The following is a 24,828-nucleotide window of genomic DNA, read 5'->3' on the forward strand; positions in this document are numbered from 1 at the left end:
TACAGAAATTTAATGAAAGCTTGCCGTAGAGAGTTCAGGCTTCATTGAGGAATGGAGCTGGAACCTGATGCCAGCAAAAGACTGAAAGGTGTGTACCCAAAAAAAGAAAATCAACTGTCATATCCAACTGTGCTAGTTGGCAAACGCCTTTAAGTAAAGCTTAGATTACTTATAAAAGAGCCTTTCCCTTACGTGTCACATCTGGGATTTTCCTCACCCTTATAGTCTGCCCCACCCTTATTGGTTTCACCTGTTTTTATTATTCTTGATCTTTATTTATTTTTCTCTTTTTTAATTCGATCATCTCATTAATAAAACCCACTTTCTGCTTGGAATACCTGATTCTGGTTTTGTGTATTTGAATCCTCTTTTTAAAGTATACTATACTACACGCAGCCTGTGAGCAAGCACTTTTGTAACAGTGGGAAGGAAAAACTCCCTTTTAACAGGAAGAAACCTCCAGCAGAACCAGGCTCAGGAAGGGGCAGCTATCTTTATTAGGGGAGGAAGACGAGTCAAAGACACTTTGAATTAACAATTCATTCTAATAAATCAATTGTTAATTCAACATTATAAATTAAACATCCATGGTTTCTGTCAGTTATTCAGAATGACAGGGTGTTAGTCTTAGGCATGTGTTCAATGATAAAAAGAAAATTTCCTTTCTCAGCATGGTTATACGCTTTTGAAAAAGTCTAATAAAAATGGACTATTTAATAACATACAAACCTGTCACTGCAGTGATGGTGAGTGGGTAAAAGTCAGGCTTGAAAGGTTCTGTCAGTTCAACTTTGACGGTGAACGGCTGGCCTCGCCTCACAATCAGCTCCTCCTTTGAGATTTTTTTGGTGTGATGTTCAGTGTTGTTGGTCTCACAGTTGAGATTCACTCCTTTAAAAACTGAGACTTAAAATAAAAATAAAAATTATACAAACTTTAGTTTTGTGCCTCAAAAGGGCAGGGTAACAAATAAACACAATGCTCGTGTGTGATGTAAGCTCTCTGGAGAACTGCATAAAGAAGTCTGCCAATCCTCAGCTGCATTTGTGAATTTTGTAACTGCACAAAAATGATCATCATGTAGCTCTAACCAAAACTGGTTAGTGTCATATCCAGAGGTTGTCTTTTGAAAATAGATGTATGAGTGCTGCCAGGCGTGGAGGATCAGCCTGATGGCTGTCGTCCATGAAGAAAGCCTCTTCTAAAGATAATGCACAAGAAGGCCCGCAAACAGTTTGCTGAAGACAAGCAGACTAAGGGCATGGATTACTCGAACCACGTCCTGTGGTTTGATGAGACCAAGATAAACTTTTTTGGTTCAGATGGTGTCAGGGGTGTGTGGCGGCAACTAGGTGAGGAGTACAAAGACAAGTGTGTCTTGCCTACAGTCAAGCATGGTGGTGGGTTGTCATTGTTTGGGGCTGCATGACTGCTGCTGGCACTGGGGAGCTACAGTTAATTGAGGGAACCATGAATGCAAGCATGCACTGTGGGGGGGGGGGGGGGGATCACAGTCCCCATCATAAAAAACTATGGTGGGGACTGTATATTGGGCCACATTAGTGCAATGTATTATACTAATATACCTGTGAATTATCAATGAGTAATTGTTTTAAACTAATGCATATTGTACTTTAATCAACAAGAGTCTAGATACTGCATAAACATCTAATCAAGTGTTTGTGCCCACTGTGTGATGCTTCCAGGCATTTCCTCATTTTAAATCACATGAGTAATCACAAACTGTAATCCACAAGTTACAGTCAGGTCTAATAATCACACCTCTTGTAGTGAAGTCATGCAGTGGGTTTGGTTTTTTCTTTGTTAGCAGGATTACTCAAAAAATAGATGGATTTATTTATTTTAATTTTTTTGCAAGAGGTGAAGTTTGATCTAGCTTAAAAGTGATTAACCTCTGCAGTTCATCCAGATTTGGATCCATTTTTGGCAAGATTCTTTACTATTGTGAGAATTGGACATGTAATCTAATATCTTTATAAAAACAAACTGAACCACAGTTAAAATTGGGAAACTCCTTATAAAGTTCTCAAGAAAATATTAACAACACGTCCAGATTCAGATATTTGACTCTTGCACTTTTACCTACAGACCGTGGATAATGGACAGAACAACATAAAAAACTATAATCTGTGTCTTTCATCCCTCAGTTTAGTCTGCAGTTTAATATCAATTCTATGTTTATAGCACCATTTCACAATAACAGGCATCACCAAGTACATTGTGAGGTACAGACCTTACAGCAGGGATGTCAAACTCATTTTACATTGTGGGCCAGCCCACTTTGATCTTAAATGGGCACAGCAGTGAAACTCTTCTTTATGTTGGTAACTAAAGTAGTTATGCATTTAATCACCGAGACATTTTAATATAAGAAAAATAAGAAAAATCGCGGGGGCAGCAGCCGAACTAGAAAAGCCCAGACCTCGCTCTCCCTCGCAACCTCCTCCAGCTTGTCCAAGAGAAGACCGAGGTGTTTCCAGGCCAGCCGAAAGCGTGTCCTTTGTCTGCCACGGAGCCAACTCCTGGTGGGACATGCCCAGAACACCTCATGCAGGAGGCGCCCAGGAAACATCCTCGTCAGATGCCTGACCCACCTCAACTGGCTCTTTTCAATGTAGAGGAGTAGCGTCTCCTCTCTGAGTCCCTCCCAGATAGCTGAACTCCCCCTATCTCCAAGGGAGAGGCCAGCCACCCTTCGGAGAAACCTCATTTCCGGCACTTGTGTCCGCAATCACGTTCTTTCGGTCAAAGCTTATAATCATAGTTTAGGTTGGAGTCGTAGATCAACCAGTAAATCAAGAGCTTTGCATTTACACTCAGCTCTCTCTTGACCACAACGGACCAGTGCATCACCAATCCATCTATGGTTCTCCTGCTCCTCTCACTCATGAACAAGACCCCAAGATTCTTAAACTCCGTCACTTGGGTCAGTAACTCGTCCCTGACTGGCAGTGGGCACTCAGCCCTTTTCTGGCTGAGGACAATGGCCTCAGACTTGAAGGTACTGGTGCTGATTCTGATTCTCACCGCTTTACACTCGGCTGCAAACCCCTCCAGTGCGAGCTGGAACCCACCACCTGATGATGCCTACAGAACCACATCATCCACCAAAAGCAGAGGTGAGACCACCCAAGTGGACAAACAGAATCAGTGACAAAGGGCAGCCTTGAAGGAATCCAGTCCCACCTGGAATGAGTCCAACTTATTGCCAGCTATGCAGACCAAGCCCTTTCAAGCCCCATCCATCTCCCATAGAACACCCTGACAGACATGGTCAAATCCCTTCTCCAAGTCCACAAAACACATGTGGACATGCAGACTTGATTTTACACAATTTTATTTCCTATTTGGTTTTTGCACTATGAAAAAAGACTAATTTGACTTTAGACATACTGTACAATCTGGACAAAAATAATTGTCATAAATTTGTACTTAAATTTATGTGACTATTACATATATTATTTTTTACAATATTAAATCAACATCTAGTTACATTTAAACTACATTTACATTGGTTAGTTTAAAGATACCTTTCAGTTCGAGGTAACTTTAAATTTACAAAAAACCTTTGTTTCAGGTCACAAAAACATTATAGCCCCCTACAGATGAAGCAGATGGCACATGTTATCGTGAACCATATATTTCACATCTTTCTTAGTGTTACCAACTCTTGAGGGCAATATCAGGCTCCTTAGCCGCTAAATTCTCCACAGTGTTCACCAGTTACTGGTGCTGAGCAGACAAACCCAATATGACAGCAGTAAAAGTATGACAATTCATTAAAGTTGAAGCTAGACAGACAAAGACAAAGTAAACAAACAAAGTAAAGTTAAGACTCCTGTTTCAGGAAATACATTGATCCATGAACTAAAAAGTGTAAAATCTGGTATGCTTTAGAGTTTTAGTGATATGCAATTTGCATGTTGCTCATTAAACCTGGTTTCAAAAGCTAAGATGGTGATAGCCACAATGTTCAGCATGAGGCTGGTTGCATAACAGTGTCACTTTTCCCTCTGAAATGACTAACAACTACTTTCTGCATTAATTAGGGTAGACAAACCCTTACTTCCAATCGGTGCCCACACCCTGCATTTCACAGAAAACAATTACGGAACCTGTTAGAGGTCTACTGTTGTTTTACTTCCAAGAACTGAGACCTTTCAAATGTGAGACAGGTAACTTTGAGTCTTTGTTCCTCAAAATTTGTGTCCAGTGGTTGTCCAGTAAACTAAAGCTTTACTTATTAAATACTATCTGTGGTTCTCCATCTGGTTCATTAATGTTAATCCCCTTTCTACAGAGAAACTGGGTTGTAACCGCTGTAAACAATCATGTGGAATCTAAGCTAATAGAAAATTGAAAAAAATTAAAACCTTGAACACCCTGGCACTGCTTGTGTCATGTCTTAGCATGCAGTTCAGCTTCTTAGTTGGTGAATGTAGTCACGCATGAATAGGATGCAATTAGCATGAATCATCTAAAGCTGACTAACCAATAATATTGCCTAATGTTGTATCAGACTATCCCATCTCTTTTTTGGTTCATGTTGACTGACTCAGGCTTTTCACGAAGACCTCAGTTGCTGATATTGGCCAGACACACAGCTCTACGGAGAGTCATGCTAGTTCCAGACTTCTTCCATCTACAGATGATGGAGGCCACTGTGGTTGTTGGGGCTGTCAGTCCCGTAGTAATTTGGATTTCATGGCTTGGTTTGTTCTCTGATATGCAGTGTCAGGTATGGGATCTTTTATAGACAAGTTCCAAATCCTGTCCAGTCAACTGAATTGCCCACAGGTCGATTACCGAAGCTGAAGAGACGTCAGACAGATGATCAGTGGAAAAAGGGTGCACCTGAGCTCAATGCTGCCAACTGTGTCATGGCAAAGGCTGTGAAAACTCATGTTATACTATTTATTTATTTAAAATTTATTTGCAAGAATTTCAAGCAAACTTTTTATGACTTTGTAATTACGGAGTATTGTGAATTTAACTCATTTTGAAATGAGGCTGTAACATGATGAAATATAGGAACAAGTAAAGCATTGTGACTATCAGATGCACTGTACAAATAATCCCTGAGATCCAAAAACTCTGCTCTGAAGGCTGAGGGTGAATAGAGGGGCTACACAAAAACCCAATATATGTCCCCTTAACCCCTAGTGTATCATGTTTCAAACACACAGATTTTCTGTGAGTTTTTGAGACTTCTACATCATCAGTGTGATTTTTGTCATGTATGGAAATTAAAATTAACTTAAAAAAAAAAAAAAGTCAGATGGTCCAGTCTGCATTTTTACAAAAAGTGTAATTTTCCTCCAATTATTTTATATTTTAGGCTTTAAGGAGATATATGGATTATTTAGTTATTCCAGTACTGTCAACTAAAAATAAAAAAATCAGTTAAACTGTATCTTTTAAAAGTTTAATATCAGAACATTCCACTTGTCGTTCAATAAGGACCTGGGCTGTGAACCATACCTATATTTCTGTGAATAAGAGGGAAAATTGCTAGATGACGACAGTACAAAGCTTCACGGGACTTCGCACACCAGTTGGTGGCGTAACAGTGGCATTTTCCCCCTAAAGGGACTCACATCTACTTTCTGCATAATTTTGGTAGACACACCTTTCTACAGTGAGAAAAGTAACCTTTCGTTTCCCAGTGTTTGTGCGCTCTGCTTTCAGACCTTATCCACTTGTGGATAAGTGCATTCACGTTTTTTCTTAGCCAACTGTATCCCTAAGATCTCATCAAAACAAGTAACTTGACACATGCATAACCTTATTTTTGGGCAAAGTCACCAAACATTTTAATAGCATTTTAACTTAAATTTGATCTGTAATTCTTCAGACTGTTTTATGTCTCTGTGACCATCAACATGAAAGTTATATTTCATTCCCCATTCTTTCAGGTAGAGGATTCAAAAAGAGTGATTTTGTTTTATTTTGCTTACATAATCTGTTGATGAAGCTGTTCTTTCATTTTAACAGAACTGAAAATGCTGTTTATTTGAGTAAGTGAGATCTATGACATGTTATTTTATGCAGATTACATTGTGTTCTCACAAAAAACAGTGTAAGAAGTCCCACCTCTTAATTATTTTTTTCTTTTGCACACATTTATACTTGTTTCAAAATCCATAGCATTTTTATACCCCCCCCCCCCAAAAAAAAAAACAACAACAACAAAAAAACCCAAAACAAAACAACAGAAACACGCGTAACTGCACAGATACACTAGCTTTCCTGCTGAATGAGGTCTTTGGCTTTCTGCAGGTTGTGATCGATGGCTCCATCTAAGAACTGAACCCAGGTCAGTTCTGACTCCCCACACACGTGACTGGACCTGAACAATGATAAACAGAGTCAATAAAAGAGCATTTTCCTCTCACATCACTCATAGAAAGAAACCAGATTGTCCAACATTGATGTGAACAAGTCATGTTCAGTGTTCATGCAACCCGAAAAGATGTAACACAACATGATCAGATAAGATCAGATTCTCAGAAACTCCACCCACCTCTTTCTCAACATTCTCTAACACACCCAACTACTTTCCCCGAGGGAAACTGGTTGACAAATTAGACCAGGCACAATCTGCTTTCCAGTTTTATTTTCATGTTATGTTGTAGTGTCACTTAATGTCTAAGAACATTTTGTTTTGACTGTAGTGACTCTTACCTGATGATTTCCAGAACTTTCTTTAGAAGTGCTGCTAATTTACACACCTGTTGAGAAAAAAAAACAATGTCTTTATTCAGGTTCTACGTTTATATATCATGAAGAGAGAAAGAAATTATTTTATCTCCTGCTGAATTTTTAAGTTTGCCAACTTACAAAAGAACATAGAGACTCTCGGCTGCCTTTGGATCATCAACAAGCTCCTTTCATATAGTTTTCGACTGATCCATCACCTTTTTCAAGATCATCCTTACCCCATGAAGCAAGATTACTTTATAACTTTATGTAATGTGTTTTTTCTTCTATATTTCTCATTCTCATCATTCTGTCTCTCTTTATTAAAATGAAACTACCCTAAAAATGAAAGACTGTTCATTTGTTTGTAAGTAAGCAAACTTAGAAATTCAGTAGAGGATCAAATAAATAATTCCCCAACTGTATAAATTCAGACTTGAGTCCCCTCTAAACACTCTGTTTCATAACATGTTTTTTTGGATCAATACGAGATTGGACATCCTTAATATCGTCATCTCAGGCACACAGCTCTGACTCTAATCACAGAAGTCCCACTCATCTACTGTCCAAACCTTTTATTTGCAAAATGTGGCCAATCAGAAGAAAGTTGCGATAAAAGCAGTCATAAAATAAAACGATTTGTTTTTAAACAGAGGATGATCTGAGAGGCTACACCACAGCCCATAATATGATAAATAAAGATTATAACAGGCCCATTTAAAAGTGTAGTTCCAATACATTTAATTTGCTGTTTAGTAAAAATACAGTCTGAGCTGTGTTCAATACTTTGGAAAAAGAGTGGGAACTGAGAAAATTCAGAAGCACAAATATACTTTTTAGGAAAGTCAAGAATATTCCTTCTTGACCACAAAGAAATGCTCATGCCCTGTTTATATTAACATTTCTTTGTTTGCTCTCAGTGTTAGCTTGTGCAACTGCAGAGTCATAAAATGATCGCTTTTCATGATTGTCAGACATAACAGATTAAATGCTGCTCCCTTATACGTCAAACTTTCTTTCACAAAATGCATGAGGTCATCAGGAGGGAGGGGCAAGCTAGCAATTTTTAGAAAACTGTGTAAGCGGGCAACAGTGGACAAATGGTAGTTTCTCCTACCCATTTACAGCAGTACATATCAGAGCAGGTGGGGGGGGATTTTCAGTTGTTTGGCTCCCTGCGATTCTTTACATTATCTATATGCTGTCTTGTGAAAAAGCAAGGCAGTGAAACAGCGATCAACTGAAGTTAAAAGCTTTTCTGTGCACATCTGACTCCACTCCCCTGCACTCTTGTCACTTTACATACCAGCACAGTTCACATAAATTACACAAGCAGATCAACACCACAGGCCTGGAAACAGCATGACACTCTGAGCAATGATGTTACAACCCGAAGTAAGCTGACTCTAACCAAATATTTGGAGATTTTATAAAAGGTCCACATTTAAAAAATGAAACACTCAGATCACTCAGCTTTTTCAGGTGGCTGACTTTGTGAACTTTTGATCAGAGCTGTAACCAAAACGTTCTTAATCCCATTGGATGAAAGTGTGTCTTACATTGGTTTCGACGCCATTATAATCCATGGGGGGGTAGAGACAAAGGGCCAGATCATCAACGCTAAGGAGAAAAGACAACCAACGACAAAGGTGAGTCTGCATGACTGTGACATCATTAAAACTTGCACCTTAATTATGACCCCAAACACACATTTTGATTTGCATAAAAACTATGGAAAGCATTATTAATTATATAACATATAAGAACGTCTGCATTAGCCAAAGAAGTATAAGCATCCAGGGTCTAACTGTTAGAAATTTTGTGCTGTTTAGTTCTTTTTGTTTCTACTAGTGTGAAGTCTTGACCCCTGTGTGTGTGTGTGTGTATGTTTGTATGCATGTGCCTACCCAGGGCTGATTTCTTTGCTGATATCAGCCAAGTCGTCAAGCTGTGACACGTTCTGGGGAGTGCTGAAGTCACCGTTGGATTTGACAGCTGATTTAAGTTTCCTCAGACAAGCTGCTGCTGCTTTTATCAGTCCCTGGCACGCACCAATCACCTGCCGATCGTTCTCTGACCAGTACATATCCTGGTTGCCTCGGGGTTCATCTCCGTCCTGGTCATCATCGAGTACGTCGTTGAATGGGTCTTCACCCTCAGCTAATGCCTGATGGGATTTGATAGGCAACATATTTTTGCCATTACAGTTCTTATGAGAGGTGAAACTAGACCAAAACCATACCAGAATATAAACATATTCAATTTTGCTGTAAAGTTGGAGTCTATGGGGACTGACTTTCTTTCATCAGCCAGCTTCAAGTGCACTTTCTGGCACTGCTGGCTTTATTATTATAAAAAAATACACAAAGAAAACTTCTAAAACTGAACGAATAATAATAATAATAATAATGATAATAATAATGTTGAAATAAAGGCCTAGTTATAAACACCAGAGCAAATATGAAATTCACAGTGTGTGTATACCTGTTCAATTTCCTCTATGGCATCTTTCACAACTCGAACCTCACACAACAGAACCACGACCACTGCTGCCTTATTATCTAGAGAAGATCAATACACCCATTATTAAAACCTTGTAAAACTTTGAGCAAAATTACCAGTTAAAGACTAGAATCCTATATCAATATTTAAAGTTTTCTTATTTTGTGTATCAGCTAAAACACTCATCTGACGGCAGATTTTTTGATCACTTAACTGTGACGCTAAAAATTTGTGGATAAATGTACTTTCTCTGTTTTAATGTTTCTAACAATCCAAAAATGAATATAAATGGATATAAATGGATATAAATGGATAAAATTCACACCTGTTCTTTATTAAATGTAGACATTTTGGTTTTGATGAAATAGCTTATGGCACTGATACACAGACTGGGAGTTAGACTGGGAGAAAAACATCCCCACCTGCAGGCTTAATGGTAATACTGCTATTGCTGTCATAATCAATGTAAAGGCATATAAAGCATTATCAAAGTAAAGATATCTCCTGCTTCTAATATTAACATGTAACTTCAAAGCAGTGGCGTTCCGTCAGGCCAAGCACATAAAACACACAAAAGTAAAGAAATCTCTGTCCTTTTATGTCACAGTGCTGTCATGAAGCCGTCTTGTGGCCACAGCTGGCTATCACCGCTTAAAGCTCCACTTGTTTCATAATCATAGGAAACTGCAGCTGTCTCCATTTTATTAGTTTATCTGTCTCAATTAACAATGACTGGAGCCGATTGGCCACCTTTTCTCTGGTGGTTTGCACATATGCATTGTGGATAAACCTCAGATCTTTGACAGCGGTCACTGGGTCCACTTTCACTGCTCTGGGATCAGTTACAATCTGCACGCCCTGTGGAAACAACTAGCATTGGCAAGTAGACAGGTTCCTGGCATTTATCATCATAGTTTCCTCTTGCTAACCAGCTTGGCCAACATGTTTGATATAGAGATAGAGAAGATGAAGAGTGAAAAAACTGTTAATAATGCCTTTAGTACATTAGATAGGACAGCTGACCATGATGGAGAAAGGCAGACATCTCTGACTATATCTAGTCTAAAAAAACAAGCAAAACAACCAGGTGCTGGCTCAGCTAGCACTGTATACTTAAAAAAAACCCCAACTTGTAGGGTTGTGTTTCCGAGCTCATGAACAACAGTTTGTTTTTGTTTTTTCTGCAATATGTGGTCCTCACAAGACAGCCACGACATGCTTCATAAAATATGATGCTGAACATTAAACTTAAATATGAAATATTTTAAATAAGCTCAACCTTAAAGATAAGCAGCAATAATACTAATCAGTTTAACAGTGACGTGGAACACTTTTCTGCAGAATACTTATTTTTACTTTGATACTTCATGCATAATTTTTCCAAATTTATAGTGTTTCATTGCTTCTTTTCCTAAAACCCCACTGTTTCAAAGTATCATAAAACAACTCCCTGAAAGGCTGGAGTTAAACATCATTTTACTGGTTTGTTTTGTTTTGTCTTTGTCAACGGACCTTTTGACAACTGAGGGAACTGGTCGCAGGCAGACCACACTCCTCCTGTTGACATCAGCTGTTCCTGGCTGAGGCTGGAATAAAGTGTTGGAAAGAGAACGAGGAAGAAGATGATAAATTAAGAAGAAAATAAAACAGAAAGGGGAATATAAAGAAAATACCTTACAACTTACAGTTTAAGCCGCTAATCAAACGCGGCTTAAACATGTTAACGCTGTCATCACAATTAACGCGATTAACAATTAATCCACCTGGAGCGCAGACTGACTCAAAATCCCTGAAATGTCTCTGTCACAGCATTTCAGGCAGTTTGTCCTAGCTTTGTCGATTCTGCACTCCAGATGGGTCTGCACTAACACCGAGTAACCCCTTACACGGGTGCATTAACGCATTAATGCGGAGAGCACTCATTTTTTTAATCACGGGATTTCCCCAAGTCCTATTTTGGTGCTACCTGTTGATTCTAAAAATTATATTTTTTACCCATTAAATGTTCAGAAATGACAGAAACATGACAGATTTCTGAAAAATATGGTCGTACAAACTCAGTACCATTACTACATCTGAACCATGTAGTCACCAGCCAGGAGAGATCCGGTTAAATCTCACTGTGAAATAGATCGTTTAATTCACCTTAAAACTCATGTCCTTACATAAGTAACTGTAATATGCAGAATTTGTTTATTTTGCCTGGTGTGATTTTTATATTCTGACAGATTTCTATCATGGAGGAACGTAAACCATTGCAAACAAATAACACCAACAAACAACAAAATGTCGGCATCGATGCAAGCCTTATGCTATTTTCTTTACCTTGTTGTTTACCTTGTAATCATTGAAAGACAAAATTAAAATTTCCCAATTTCCCAGGTCCCACATGTAAAACTCTGGGTTTGGTGTCCATACCTTTCTACAGGTGAGCTCATTATGACCTCTACCAGTTGTGCAACTCCCTCTAGAACCTCGACAGTAGCATCTCTGACCAGTCGGCGCAGAGCCAGCCCTGAGACACCGAGAGAACAGAAGGTCAAAACACTCTGACACTGAAGTCGCAATAAAGGTACAGATCTACATGTATTTCAAATCAACTCACAACACAATAAATGTTGACAGCATCAGCATCAAGAAAGTTACAATGACTGTTTCTGTACATAAGTTTTATTTTTTAGTTCGCAACCACTGAATCACACTTGTTCTATTCAAACCAAATGTGAAGTGAAGTATTTGTGCCATGTGATCACACAGAAATGGCTGTAAGTTCAAAAATGATGTTACTATTACTTAATTCCAGTCTCTGGTTGTACTTTGGAGGTTGCAGTGGCTAAAAGCGGTGAATAAGTGGGTAAGGACGCATCAATCTTCTCCAGTCCGATTCAGACACCTCAGCTTCAGATACCTACTGATACCAGTGTTAAATTATCAAGCTGTACACTTGAATGTAAATGGCCTGTATTTGTATAGCGCTTTACACTACATTCAGTCATTCACACACACACTCACATTCACACACCACTCTAGGAAAAGACTAGAAATCAATCTGTATACTTAAGGCAATATCAGGTTAAACCTAAACTATTCTTTCCTAAATTTGTCAAATATAATGTGACACATAAATGTATCCACGAATACAGTTTGCTTCATTTATATTGCATGATTTTAGTAGTAAAATAACAAAAATATATATTTATGCTATTTATTTGTGAGACTTTAACACTGAGCTAAAGTGTGAATACTGCTGTTGCTACATTGGATATACTTTCTTTTTCCCCCCTCTCACTTTGTCTCACTGTGAGTGGAACAGAGATGCACAGTGTGTCCTTAAAAAGTCTGAGGAAACAAGACAAATAGAAGACGAGTTTGCCTAAGAGAGTTCAGGCTGTGCTAAAGAATAAGAGGGGTCATACCAAATACTGACTTTGATGCTTGTTAGAATTATACGAACTGTTTTTGCCTCATTAACTGTATTGCAGTCTATAATTGCACATTTCAATAAGTTGTTCCTATTTTCCAAAAAAAATAGGGTGAGTGAAGACTTCTGTTAGTACTACCGTAGTAAACACAGAAGCGCGTCGCACTGAAGTAAATAGATAAGCCCACAGACGGGCACTTGCTCTGGCTTTTGGAGTCTGGATTAGATTGACAAATGTATTGCGATATTCTGGCATTGTGAAATGGTCCAAAAACCTGAATGCAGTGCAACATATTCACCTCGCTCGTCTGAATACAACATAACTATTCTGCTGTTCACAGGGTTTTACCTTGGCTCTTAGGTAGCCAGTAATACACTGTGGACAGTGTGAGGATGCTCTTCATGATGGACTCTGCCAGCTTCTCTCCATCCTGGAGATTGTGGAGGAAAAACAGACAGAAAACAAATGATGTAATGGTCTTTAGAAGGTTTATGTGGAAATTCAAGACCCTGAGATACATGACAATAATTTATGGCTCCAAGTAAGAGCTCAGCTCACATCATCATCATCATTTCTTATTTTTACACTATACCAGACTTCAAAACAATCTGTTTATCAGCTCAGTGAGAAACCTTCATGATTACAGAAATAATATGACCTGTTGTGATGGCAGAGGAGGTTTGGAGAAGGCCAGGCTGAGTTTAGTGGCTTCCTGGGACACTGCCTTCACTGCCTGATCTGTTGACACAGACAGTTGCATCATGTAACAACAAGACCATGAAGGAAGGAATTCTCCTAATGCTTCTTTTCTTTTCTTTTTTTTTAAATATCAAATGAGTCATTGCAAAAACATTATAAAAACGATGCAAATACATTTCTCACAAAACATTCACTGTAACGAGACATGAACATCATCCAGTTGTCAAAGGATGTTCAAAAGTCTAGGAGCTGAAACAGCAGCAAGAGATCATGATACTCAACTCAAAGTGTCCCAGAAGTTGGAGAGGTTGAATGCTCCATCGGACTCGTTTGATTCTCCATCTGCGAAGGAAAAAAAATGTTCTAAATTCTTGGTTCTAGTTCTTAAGCTAAACTGCAGAGGAGTCTTCTTCTTTTGGCTGCTCCGTCGATCATCTGTCTCCATCTCATCCTGTCCCTGCATGCTCTTCTGTCATACCAAACCTTGGCATGTCTTCCTTCACTACATCCATGAATCTTCTCTGTGGTCCTTTTCTCCTGCCTGGCAGCTCCATATACAACACCCTTTGCCTAGGATATTCCATATCCCTCCTCTGCACATGTTCAAAGCATCTCTGCCTTGCCTCTCTAACTTTGTGCTGCTCAGTCTGATCTGTCCATCTGATGTACTTATTTCTAATCTTGTCCATACTGATAACTCCAAAGAAATTCTTAAACTCTGCCACCTCCAGCTCCACCTCCTGTTTTTTCCCCACTTTAGTCCCACTGTCTCCAACCCATACATCATAGAAGTTCAAACTACGATCTTGTAAACCTCCCCTTTCACTCTTGCTGCTCTCCCTCTGTCAAAAGATCACCCATGACACCTCATCTCCAGCCTGCTGGAAATCTCTTCTTGTGCACTGTCTGTTGTTTTGGATGGTTGACCCCCAGGCCTACTCATCTAACCTTCACTACCTTTACTCCTTGCAACTTCACTGTTATCAAAGTGCAGAGAATTATTTTCAGTACAAACAATTATTAAAATAATTTATTCTTTAAATAATCTAATTTCAACTTCTGAAAAAGGAGAATTAGCTTCTATTGCTGTTTAAAATCACTGTGAAATGGATAAGTGGTCAGAAAATAGGATTTAAAGACAACTCCATGGCACAAAAAATATTTCTTTCTTACAATCTTTATTATTTAAGGGTTTCTTGGGTTAAAGCTGTCAGTTTTGATCAGACTCATCTTCTCAAGTGTTAACAGAAGTCAGTGCATTTCTGTGTCGTTTCTGGACATTACTTTGGAGAAAAAAAACAAACATATTTGGGCTTTTATATACTGGGTTTTCTTCAGAGGGAAGACCAAAACCTCCCATGTACAGAAAAACACGGACCTCATACTAAATAATTAATAAACTAGATTGAAAAATTCAATAATTAAATGATCAACTACAATTAGCTAGCCACTGCTTTGGACATAATGAAATGTCTGAATATTTTGATGACGACAACAAAGTAGGTGTTTTGGATTTATGGCAGTAACTAAAGGGCCACTTAGGGCTGAGTGGCGCTTTAGTTCCTGTCTGTATGTTTGTCTTGATAAACATTTTTTTTTTTCGTATTAAAATGTCTGATATTGTCCATTTTGTCATTTTCGTATTTCAGATTTACACTTTTGTAAAAGCAAACCTTTAAGTATTCTTATGTCCTGCACAAGCAGTTGTTTTTGTTCACAAAACTGACTCATGAAACACACTCCATCTACCGAGTAACACTGATGTCTAATGTCACATTTAGGTCAGTTAAGATGAGGACAAGATAATATAACTGAAAAAGCAAGACAAAAAGCCCCAACCTCCATTTTCTACAAGACCTGGGAATACAAACCTGAATAAAAGCGAACATGAATTAGCAGCTAAATGTAGCTGGGTCACGTAATAAAGTGCCAAATGTCTTTATCGCTGTATGTTACATTAGTTAAATCCCCGTCTTTGTCTGCTAACAAACAGCAGTCAAACTCGTTAACTGCTGCTAAACTCACGAATCGAGTTTAACAAACAGTTAAACTCGTAAATCTACAACAGTTAACAATAAAGTTTATACCAATGTTAGCACATATTTTAGCACATATATTAGCACGTTTAGCTAGCTTGACATAAGCTTTTATGGTTAAGCAGTTTCATTTGTGACAACACAGACAGATAATGTGGCGCAGTTACCTCTGACTCGGTCTCGGATACAGTTGATGGAGTTAACCAGATTCCGCAAAGCCACTTTTCCACCACAACTATCAGCACTCATGTCGCCAGAGTTTGTGGATCGTGTTACATGCGTGTTGTGGAACTACATAAGAGGAGCCCGTTGATAGGGGGACAAAAATAAATGAAACAACGGCGCCGCCGCCTGCTTACCCGGCTGCCATTCAGCCAGGAGTGCAGCAGAGGGCGCCAACGAGCTAGTCTTCAAAAACTATTAAACAAGCCCGCATACCTACCTCAAACCAAACAAACAAAGACATTACAACTCTTTAGTTCACAGTTGTGCAAGATGTTTGCTTTATTTATTTATAAATTCTTAGCAGGGATGAATTATTCTACACAAATTATTTTGTAGGTCTGTGTGCTATACAGCCATACACTGTTGTATAACAACCCCAGTAATTATCTATTTATTAAAAATCAAAGTATATTAACACCACATCGTCAAGTGAAAAACAATACAAATTGTAAGTACACATTAAACACATTAAGTAAACAAACTGTCATTTATCATTAATGCAGTGATATAGAGAGGTTATCTGTAAGCACAAGAATCTGGATGTTTTTTGATGTGTTTTACTTGTACATATAAAACCAGTTAATCAGAGTATTAAAGATCGAATGATTAACGTTAATTTAATTATTTCAATCTCAAATTTGAAGACATTAATTTGGCTGCTTGATGAAAAAGAAGACTCCGGTCCCGAATCCCATCAGGCACAAAACGACACTCACACCGAAAAACACGGCTGCAGGGCTCACTCTGCTCCTCTTATTTTCCTTCAACTCTGAAAATAAAAAAATAAAAAAAAAATTTATTTGTGTATTTTGAAAATGACTGAAAATTGCATCTGTTTATGTCTAAAAAGGCCTTCTTGTAATAATTCTATGACTGTTGTTATTTAAGGTAAACATAGGAAGCCAGATGACTTTTTTAAATATAGAGTCTGCAAAGGAGGCATTTATCACAATAAACAGATATCTGTGCAAGACTGCAAAGAATCTGTTAGCAAAGCTTTTAATGTTTCTAAACTGCATTCAAGCAGGCTTTGGTTGTATGCAGGTAAAGGTGTGAAAAAAGGATTATGCTTCAGTCAAGAAAACACTGGTTTTCATGTGAAAGCTACTCAGTTTTTCTTTAGCCTTTAAAATTTTACCTACATTTGTTAACAGTTACCAGCACAGAGAACAGGAAATCATTTCCTAGCCCAAAAGCCCCTAATATTGGCATGTTGCACATGTCATCAACCAAAGCCAAACATATTTTTTGCTTGAGGCACGCTTGGACTCATTGTAGTTTTCTCCTAAGTTGTAAGTGCTGCAACTCTGCATCAGCGCTGGTGTGGAATAAGAAGAAGTCAAATGAAAAAAATCACAGAGATTTTTTCTTTGTATGTTTTAAAAATTTCTTCAGGGTTCCTTGTTTTTTTTTTAAACTGTTGCACCTCTTCCCTCTATCTAAGCTGGATATTTCTGAGCTCCAGCATTAACATGACCGAACCCTCTCATAGATCCATGCCTCCAACCAAGAACGAGGTTTACAAAAACCATATTACAATACAAATCAAGTGAATTGTGATATCACTTTTGACATGTGCAACTGCTTAGAAGGATGACAATAGGAAGCATAAATTAAATATAAGACATCAGACGGTAGATGGAGGGTTCCCCGATTCACAGAACATGAATGTTAGGAGGCTGCTTTTTGCTTCAAACAGCTTTATTTTAGTTGCTAATCTAGGATGTATGAAAGCGATAATGTTGCAGACCTTACATGTAAAAAGAAAAATGTAATCTAACACAGTATTGGTATTGCTGGAGGGTTTCTACAATTGGTATCATCACCTGATTGTCTACTGGGGAGAATTTCAAGAGTCCTTGGCTTATTCATAAAAACAGTTCAGTTCAGTTTAATTCAATTTTATTTATGAAGTGCCAAATCACAACAGCAGTTACTTCAGGCACTTTATATTATAAGGTAATAATCCTACCCCAGCTCTTGCTGATAGGCACTTGCGCAGCTTGATGCTCCACCATGCAGATATAATAGTCTCCAGGTTTTGGAGTGAACAGAAGCGTAGAAATCATGTGGAATGTCCCATCACGATTGTGACGATAACGTAAGTTTGCCACGCCCTCTGTGAGCTCCACTCCATTCTTGGTCCATGTGAAGTTGATGGTGGGTGGGTAGAAGTGGTTGGCCACACAAAAGAGTGTGTTCATCACACTAGCCTCCCCCTCATACCGGGTATAGATGTAGATGTCAGGAGGATCTGGTCAAAGAGGGACACATTTCATACTTTTAGAGCAAAATCCCCCCCAAGAAATATTACCTTGATAGAATTAAGAATATATAACAAATTCACAGATTTAAAATGTAAGACATTGACAGAGACATTTAAGCATCTAAAAAAAATGAAAATTGTATTTTCTTTTGCATTTTTTTTTTTTTTGCCAAACATTGTTGGTGCCGGAGGTTATTTTAATATTTAAACGAGACTATTACCATAAAAAAAAACTGCAAATGTGCCAGTAGAAGCCAGAGGGGCTCCTAATGGGACTGTAGCATTTTTAAATGAGTTGCTTCTCTGTCATCATCTTTCTGCAGGTTACATGTTCATCACAAAGTTATAGCAGTTAACTAAACCAAAACTAACAACTAAAACTAGGCACAAAAAACACTCAAAAATTAAAATATAAGCCAGGCTTCTGATTTAAAAATATGATAAAAGAAAAACTAAATACTTTGTTTACAAACCAACCAAAAAATAAATAAATAAATATATGAGAATTTTGATGTGAGGAGGCCTTATTGATACGTTTATTAATTTCAAGGCTGAACCATGAAATAATTGCCAGAAAATTCTGAGTGTTTATTGAGCCTTCTGATGAGAAACAAATATTAATTTGCATATGAGAGTTTTCACTTGTGTCATATTTGCTACATCAGGCAGTTTTTTGAACATTTATTCCTTAAAATTATATTGTGTAATTAACTCGTAAAGTAAATAAAGGTACTAAATATAAAAAGGTAATAAATAAAGATGGGAACCGACTGCTTTTTCACTGGAAAGTTCATACGCTATGGCAGACAGACTGCAAAAGTAAAGCTTATATGGAAACAATCTAAACATTAATGGTGTCATTATTCTGTAGACATTACGTTGTGCAGTCAGCGGAGTAATAACAAAGCTAAAATGCTCTATTGACAGTTTAATTTAATCTGTGCTGAGAAGCAGAATGAGATATCCAGCAGTGCATGGTTATAATTCACAGACATAATGGGCTGGATTGAAAAGAAATGATTTGTACCTGTGCTGACCTCCAGAATATTTTCTCATTGCCACTTGACCCTCTTTGAGCTTTGTTTTTCATCATCACCAACTATGCTGCACTTTCATTTGAGAGAAACTCCAAACACTAAAATAACAGTCTACAGAGTCAGGCAGCTATTCTCTGTGAGTTTGCCACACGAAATGACACCACACACATTGCATTTGTTCATCTTATCTATAATTTCTAAGAAAATGCTGGCATAAGCAGAAGAGTTCAGTTTATGGAAGGAGACTGCCTTAGAGTAGTTTAGAAAGGCCACTGTAACACAAGTTTCAAGCTAATTTAATAGTATATAATTACTTTTCAAAGGTGATTCTGTCTCAATATATTTTGTCAAGCCAGAGAGAAGGTCACTGATTAGCTGTGTAATTAAGGCTCCACCAGTCTAGCACCTGCCTGGAGCACTTAGTTTCAAAGCAGCTTGTGTAAGTAAGTCACAGAAAAGAGATATTTTAAACCCGGTATGTGCTCTCTTAATTCTTTCTGGTTACATCTGCTTTCAGTTGGATCAACAGTGTTCTTTCTTCCCCTCGATCAGGCTGAGCTAAACGAATGCTCGCAATGAAGTGTGCCAAGATCAGTACCTCGCCGTAGGGGAGCGCCGGGATCAGCATTTTTTGCTTTACCCAAAACGCTGTGACAGTGTGCAGTGCTGGCTTTGGCGAGTTCATAAGCCATTTTCTGGATGTCTTTTGCAGGTTGTGGCAAGTGAGGTAACACCCACACTACCTCTTTCTTGTTGAAATCGGCATATGCAACCACGTCGTCGTCAACAACAACGTCCACCCGCACATCATCAGATTCATAGCATCCATAGATGTAATGGAAGTTGTGGGACTGTGCTGAAAAGAAGAAGGTGCAAAATGAATACATGATGGAAGCAGTTCAAACATTCTACACACTGATTTCCCCGACCTTAACTGCAGCCAACAGGCTGGTAGGGGGTGTAGCTCTTCTACTCAGTATATTCTAGTTTGAAATAAAAGAGTAGTTTTTATTGTTGTTAATTAATGAATTACTGTCTAACTGGCTAATTTAAGTCAACTCTATGTCAAGTGAGGACACAACACTTTTCTTCTAGAGTTGTTTTGTATTCACTCGTTCTTTAGGTTTAGGCACTAAAATCGTTGCGTTTACCAAATCACTGTGTCTTTGCTTGAACTACCATATTTACTGAGCACTTCACAGGTGTCCATATGTGATTAGCTGGGAATGATAGACCTCACTCACTTTTAGCAAACCCTGGTTAGCTGTATTCCCCTGTTTCCAGCTCGTCTTATCTTCACTTAGGCTAACAGCCTCCAATCTGCTTAATCTGCTGCTGTCTCTTTCACGCTGCTCCAATTGCAGCTACTTGAACACAGAGCAGAATACCTGTTCAGTCAGTCATATTAATTTCACCTGAATCTGCTGACAAAATACCTTTCCATGTCTCCTTTATTACGCTATAGGACAGTACCCTTTAATCTTTAAATGTATGCACTTTAAAGTTTCAGAGCTCTAATGAGCCATCACATTATAAATACACTTAGCACAGTGAGTGCACTCAGCACTAAAATAAATATATTAACTTGAATTAAAATGTTTATTTTACCACTCTGTGCACTAAATCAGCTGATTATTAATTTTCTGTAGCATTAATTGCCTGTCTTATTTGCAACAGTGTTGCATTTTACCATTACATTGTTATGTTGTTCATCACCATTTTCTCATCATTATCTGACAGTGTCTATGGTTGGGGCAGATCAGCGTAGGCTGCACTCACAACGATCAATTTTTGTAAGGAAAGAGTCATGCGACGTGTCAAACACCCCTTTTCATGAGTATGCACAGAACCTGAAGCAGAAAGCAGAAAGCTAAGGAACACTGTCATGGCACACATTATCTCCAGTTGGGGTTTTAGGTTTGGTCAAGCCACTAATGCATACAGAGCTTGGCTGTGCTGCACTTTCTTCACAGTACAACCCCTCAGGCTACCGGCATGCACTCCAATATGCTGACATAAACAGAAACCAGAAGCCTGTTATCATTTGGTAAAATTGAGGCATTTGTTTTATTTCAAACTTTAAACTCAAACAGCATTTTTCACATTTTTTTTTAAAGGTGAAAATATATAACGATTCCATTATGACAGTTATTCTAACCTTTCAACTTGAGCCAGGTAGACATATTGTTTGGCTGACGTTGTGTGCAAATACTGGCCTGACACAGATATACATGGATATAAGTGCTGATATGATAAATTGCTAATGTTTTTTTTTTTTTTTTTGCAGAACACAATGCACAAAAACATCAAAAACATCACATTTTATCTAGCACATTTCACCTTAGTGTCTGCAGGTAACTAAATATGTAACAGAAGTGAACAGAAAGTGGTGTTGTGCCTAACTCTGTCTTCATTTACCATTTCATGATAAAGTGCTAATAAGCTTAGGAAATCATACCAATGATTCTGTCATTTTGCCTCTGTACACCACCACAGTGAAGATGTCACTGAAGCGCAGACTTTCAGAATAAATTCAGGGCTTTACAAAAAGAGTAGCATTAGCTGTTCGGGAATTACACCCTTTTTTTATACAAAGGCCTCCATTTTTATTTAGTTATGGGCCTGGTTATGGTTGTTAGGTGAGTTGGTAGCATCTGTATTGTGAGAGGTACAAACACAATACAGAATTTTAATCCCCTAAAATCCTCTTTAAAAATTCCAGAATTTCAGGCGCTACTTCCAGCCAGCTATGTAATGCAATAAAAACTGTTGAATGTCACATTGCTAAATGTCATTTAAATGTACAAAAGATTATTTTTGTAAGCACAAAGCAAATGTAAGAATTGGAGTCGACATCTTGATCTAACAGTTTGTAATTTTGTCAATTTTAAAACATCAAATTTAACTAGCACTGGCTGAGCTCAGATTACAACAAGACATTCCAAACTACTCGCATTTTACCATGTGACTGGTGTTCAGCAAACATTTCCTGAGAAAGACATATTTAAATTCAAGTTCTTGTTTTTTCTTCCTCTTGTATTCTCACCTACTGTAGCACAGCTCTATAACTAAAGTAGACTGATGTTGTTGTTGTTTTTACCTTTTGTAATCCTTTACTAACTGTGGCTGTTAAAACATGTTTCATGATGACCACCTATACAGCAATACCTGCAACTTAAACAACAAACATCTACACTAAGTCATTTTTAATTCTGCAGGATACTTCCACTTTCTCATAGCTGAGCTACTCACAAAAAGCCAAGTGACAGTCGTAGCCTTACTTGGTATATATCCACAAGCAGCTCCAGCACTTAAAATCAGTGCAATCACAGAAAGAGCCATCCCTGTTAAAAGGCTTGTATCTCAGCAGCAGCTCCAAAGATAAACAGCACGGTGTGCAGCAGCCAAGCAGAAAGGATTACACCTCTGTATTTGGGTAGAACAGGAAGTTATGGGCAAGCTCTGTAGAGGGCTGAAAAGAGTCAAATTAGAAGTGAAACTACAGCCAAGCTGTCACATTTTGTTTCAAGCGTTATAAGAATTATGCTTGTTTTTTGGCAGTTATATCCATCCATCCATCCATCCATCCATCCATCCATCCATCCATCCATCCATCCATCCATCCATCCATATAGATAGATAGATAGATAGATAGATAGATAGATAGATAGATAGATAGATAGATAGATAGATAGATAGATAGATACATGTATTGTGATTGTGTATTTTTCTTATTTCTAATTGTTTTGTTGTATTTATTGTAGCTACACCGGATAACTATATGTTATTGCTATATTCTAGATGGGTATTAGCTGAACTCAGGAGGTTAAAGCTTCCTCCTTTGGATGCTAATCATGAGGACTGCAGGTGTTTCTTGTTGGCAGATATTGATTTCGTCTGGCTTCCTCTTCCTCCTCGGACAGTCGTTCTCATACTGTTTCTTGCCTGGCCTCTGTCACTTGTCAAAAAGAGTTAACATCCCCTTGGTCTCTATTTTGTTTTACATGAAAGAGTGACAATCACAATCTCTTTTAATCTTCCCCCTAAATTTATTTGTGTTTTCATTTTCAAAATGAAAAATGTTCAGATAGGGCGTCGTTGTGCAGTCACCTGTCATTTCTCATCGTGTGAGTCTCATTAACTGTCAGGTTTACGATCTCAGGTCAGCTGCACTGAAATCTCAGCAGTCTGGATCTTATCGGCTCTCAGTTTTGTGAAGTCATAAAACCACAGTCCCTGTATTGTTCACAAACTCCCTTCTTATTTCTCTTAGTGTTTAAAGTTCTTCCAGTAGTTATAACAATTGCAACAGGAGAAGTTAAAAAATGCTGTTGGATGCTGTAGATGATTGATGGTTCTGGGGAAAGAAAGTTTATGCAGTACACCAAAAAGACCACTCAGAAGCAACAGGCACGTGGGTCTTTTTGAAAGGTTTGGATTTTTAAAAAAAAATAGATACTTATGTAAATGTTAATCCGAGGTATCAGGTTCAAAAAATAATGTTCTCAGCAGAGTAGAAAATAAGAGAGTTGAGTTAATGGGAAAAAAAAATGTCTACGGTTGTAGTTTTAGTTTTAGTCATATCCATATCAGATATCATGATAGAAAAGCAGTTTATTAGAGAATGCTGCTTTGTATGCTCAGTCACAGATGTGTTCAGCGTGCCCACATGTAATAGACTCTCAGACTGAGCTCACATAAGGTTACATGTTTATGAATCATCTTAATCTGATCATTTTACAGCAGTGGTGTCACAATAGATTCTATTGTGTGAGTGCGGGAAGAAAGCATTTCCATGGACACTACTTGTTTTGTTCAGCTGTTGGAATTTTTAATGTCATAGGAGTGTCTGAAAGCTTTATCGTGTTGCAAACTTGAAGCAGAGGTGATTTATTGCAGTTTGTTTGATACCTATCACTAACTGGATGGCAGCTGGAAGGTATTGTGTTTCTCAAATACACAAAGCAACATTGTGACAGAAGTAGATTGTTAACATTATCTTATAAGCCACACTACGGAGAAATATTTACCCTAAAAGGAGCATTATTTGATAATACCAAGCACCAACTTCATGAAAATCTCCCACAGATTTCCAGTCAGATTTGAGTGCAATGGTGATATTTTTGTCATGAATCACTGTGCAGCAGGCAGAAGTTGGACCCAAAATGCAGGACTCAGACTCAGGGGATGAATTCAAAATCACAGCTTTATTTGCTGGTCACAGAAAACGAGCATACAAAACTAAACTAAACTAAACTGGGAAAATATAAACTCACACTTTGCAGAGAGGCACACCAGAAAACACACAGCTTGAGGGACAACACGACACTGACTCAGAGAAACACAGGGTTTAAATACAATGGGAAGTAACGAGGGGAATGAGACACAGAAGGAAAGCACAGCTGGGAGAAACCAGAACTGACGAGACAAGGGAGCAAAGTAGGATACACTCACATGAGACACAGACCTTCAAAGTAAAACAGGAATTAGCACAAATGCAAACTAGACTAGGGGAGACAGAGCAACTAAGAAACACAGAGGGCAGCTACCAAATACTCAGAACTAAGCAGAATACAAGAAAACCAAACTAAGACACTACACTAAAGAATAAGCTGGGACAACAAAGAGAACTAAGAACATAATACAAAAAAACTCAGAAGCACAAGAAACTCAAAACACTGGGTCACTGACCCAGGACCGTGACAATTTTTGTTTCCTAGCCAGGAACTGCTTTACAATTTCCACAGAACTAGTAACAGAGATTTATTGTGTTTATTACTTCATTCATGTACTGCCTGTCATTAACAAGAAGTCAATATCATTGGCTCTAAACAGTAAAAAAAACATTATTCCTCGGCGTTGTCATATCTTTCCAGTCATGTTGGACTCATGGTTGACTTAACCTTACACTGACTACAGCC

General features: G+C 38.1%; 3 protein-coding genes across 3 annotated transcripts in view; all 3 read right to left on the reverse strand.

Moving 5' to 3' along the window:
• The window catches only part of LOC113022178 (protein-glutamine gamma-glutamyltransferase E-like), a 28,266-nt gene extending 24,939 nt beyond the window's left edge, over window positions 1-3,327 (reverse strand). The window contains exons 1-4 of the mRNA XM_026167314.2: window positions 3,292-3,327; window positions 2,836-3,108; window positions 2,444-2,543; window positions 730-906 (exon numbers count right to left, since the gene is read on the reverse strand). Of these exons, the coding sequence (XP_026023099.2) occupies window positions 730-906; window positions 2,444-2,543; window positions 2,836-3,108; window positions 3,292-3,327 (586 nt within the window). The remainder of the gene's footprint in view (window positions 1-729; window positions 907-2,443; window positions 2,544-2,835; window positions 3,109-3,291) is intronic.
• Window positions 3,328-5,809: 2,482 nt separating this feature from the next.
• On the reverse strand, window positions 5,810-15,768 carry ccndbp1 (cyclin D-type binding-protein 1). The gene is made up of 11 exons (XM_080301710.1): window positions 15,547-15,768; window positions 13,626-13,685; window positions 13,303-13,382; window positions 12,993-13,074; window positions 11,641-11,737; window positions 10,735-10,808; window positions 9,205-9,281; window positions 8,628-8,887; window positions 8,280-8,340; window positions 6,706-6,752; window positions 5,810-6,370 (listed from the first exon to the last, which is right to left on the reverse strand). The coding sequence occupies exons 1-11, from the start codon at window positions 15,626-15,628 to the stop codon at window positions 6,262-6,264; spliced, it is 1,029 nt and encodes a 342-aa protein (XP_080157836.1). The 5' UTR covers window positions 15,629-15,768; the 3' UTR covers window positions 5,810-6,261.
• Window positions 15,769-15,853: 85 nt separating this feature from the next.
• On the reverse strand, window positions 15,854-22,386 carry LOC145428871 (H-2 class II histocompatibility antigen, A-U alpha chain-like). The gene is made up of 4 exons (XM_080301711.1): window positions 22,189-22,386; window positions 19,506-19,763; window positions 17,577-17,858; window positions 15,854-16,373 (listed from the first exon to the last, which is right to left on the reverse strand). The coding sequence occupies exons 1-4, from the start codon at window positions 22,247-22,249 to the stop codon at window positions 16,252-16,254; spliced, it is 723 nt and encodes a 240-aa protein (XP_080157837.1). The 5' UTR covers window positions 22,250-22,386; the 3' UTR covers window positions 15,854-16,251.
• Window positions 22,387-24,828: the final 2,442 nt, after the last annotated feature.

Source organism: Astatotilapia calliptera, chromosome 5 (genome assembly GCF_964374335.1).
Source record: "Astatotilapia calliptera chromosome 5, fAstCal68.1, whole genome shotgun sequence".
Classification (NCBI taxonomy): Eukaryota; Metazoa; Chordata; class Actinopteri; order Cichliformes; family Cichlidae; genus Astatotilapia; species Astatotilapia calliptera.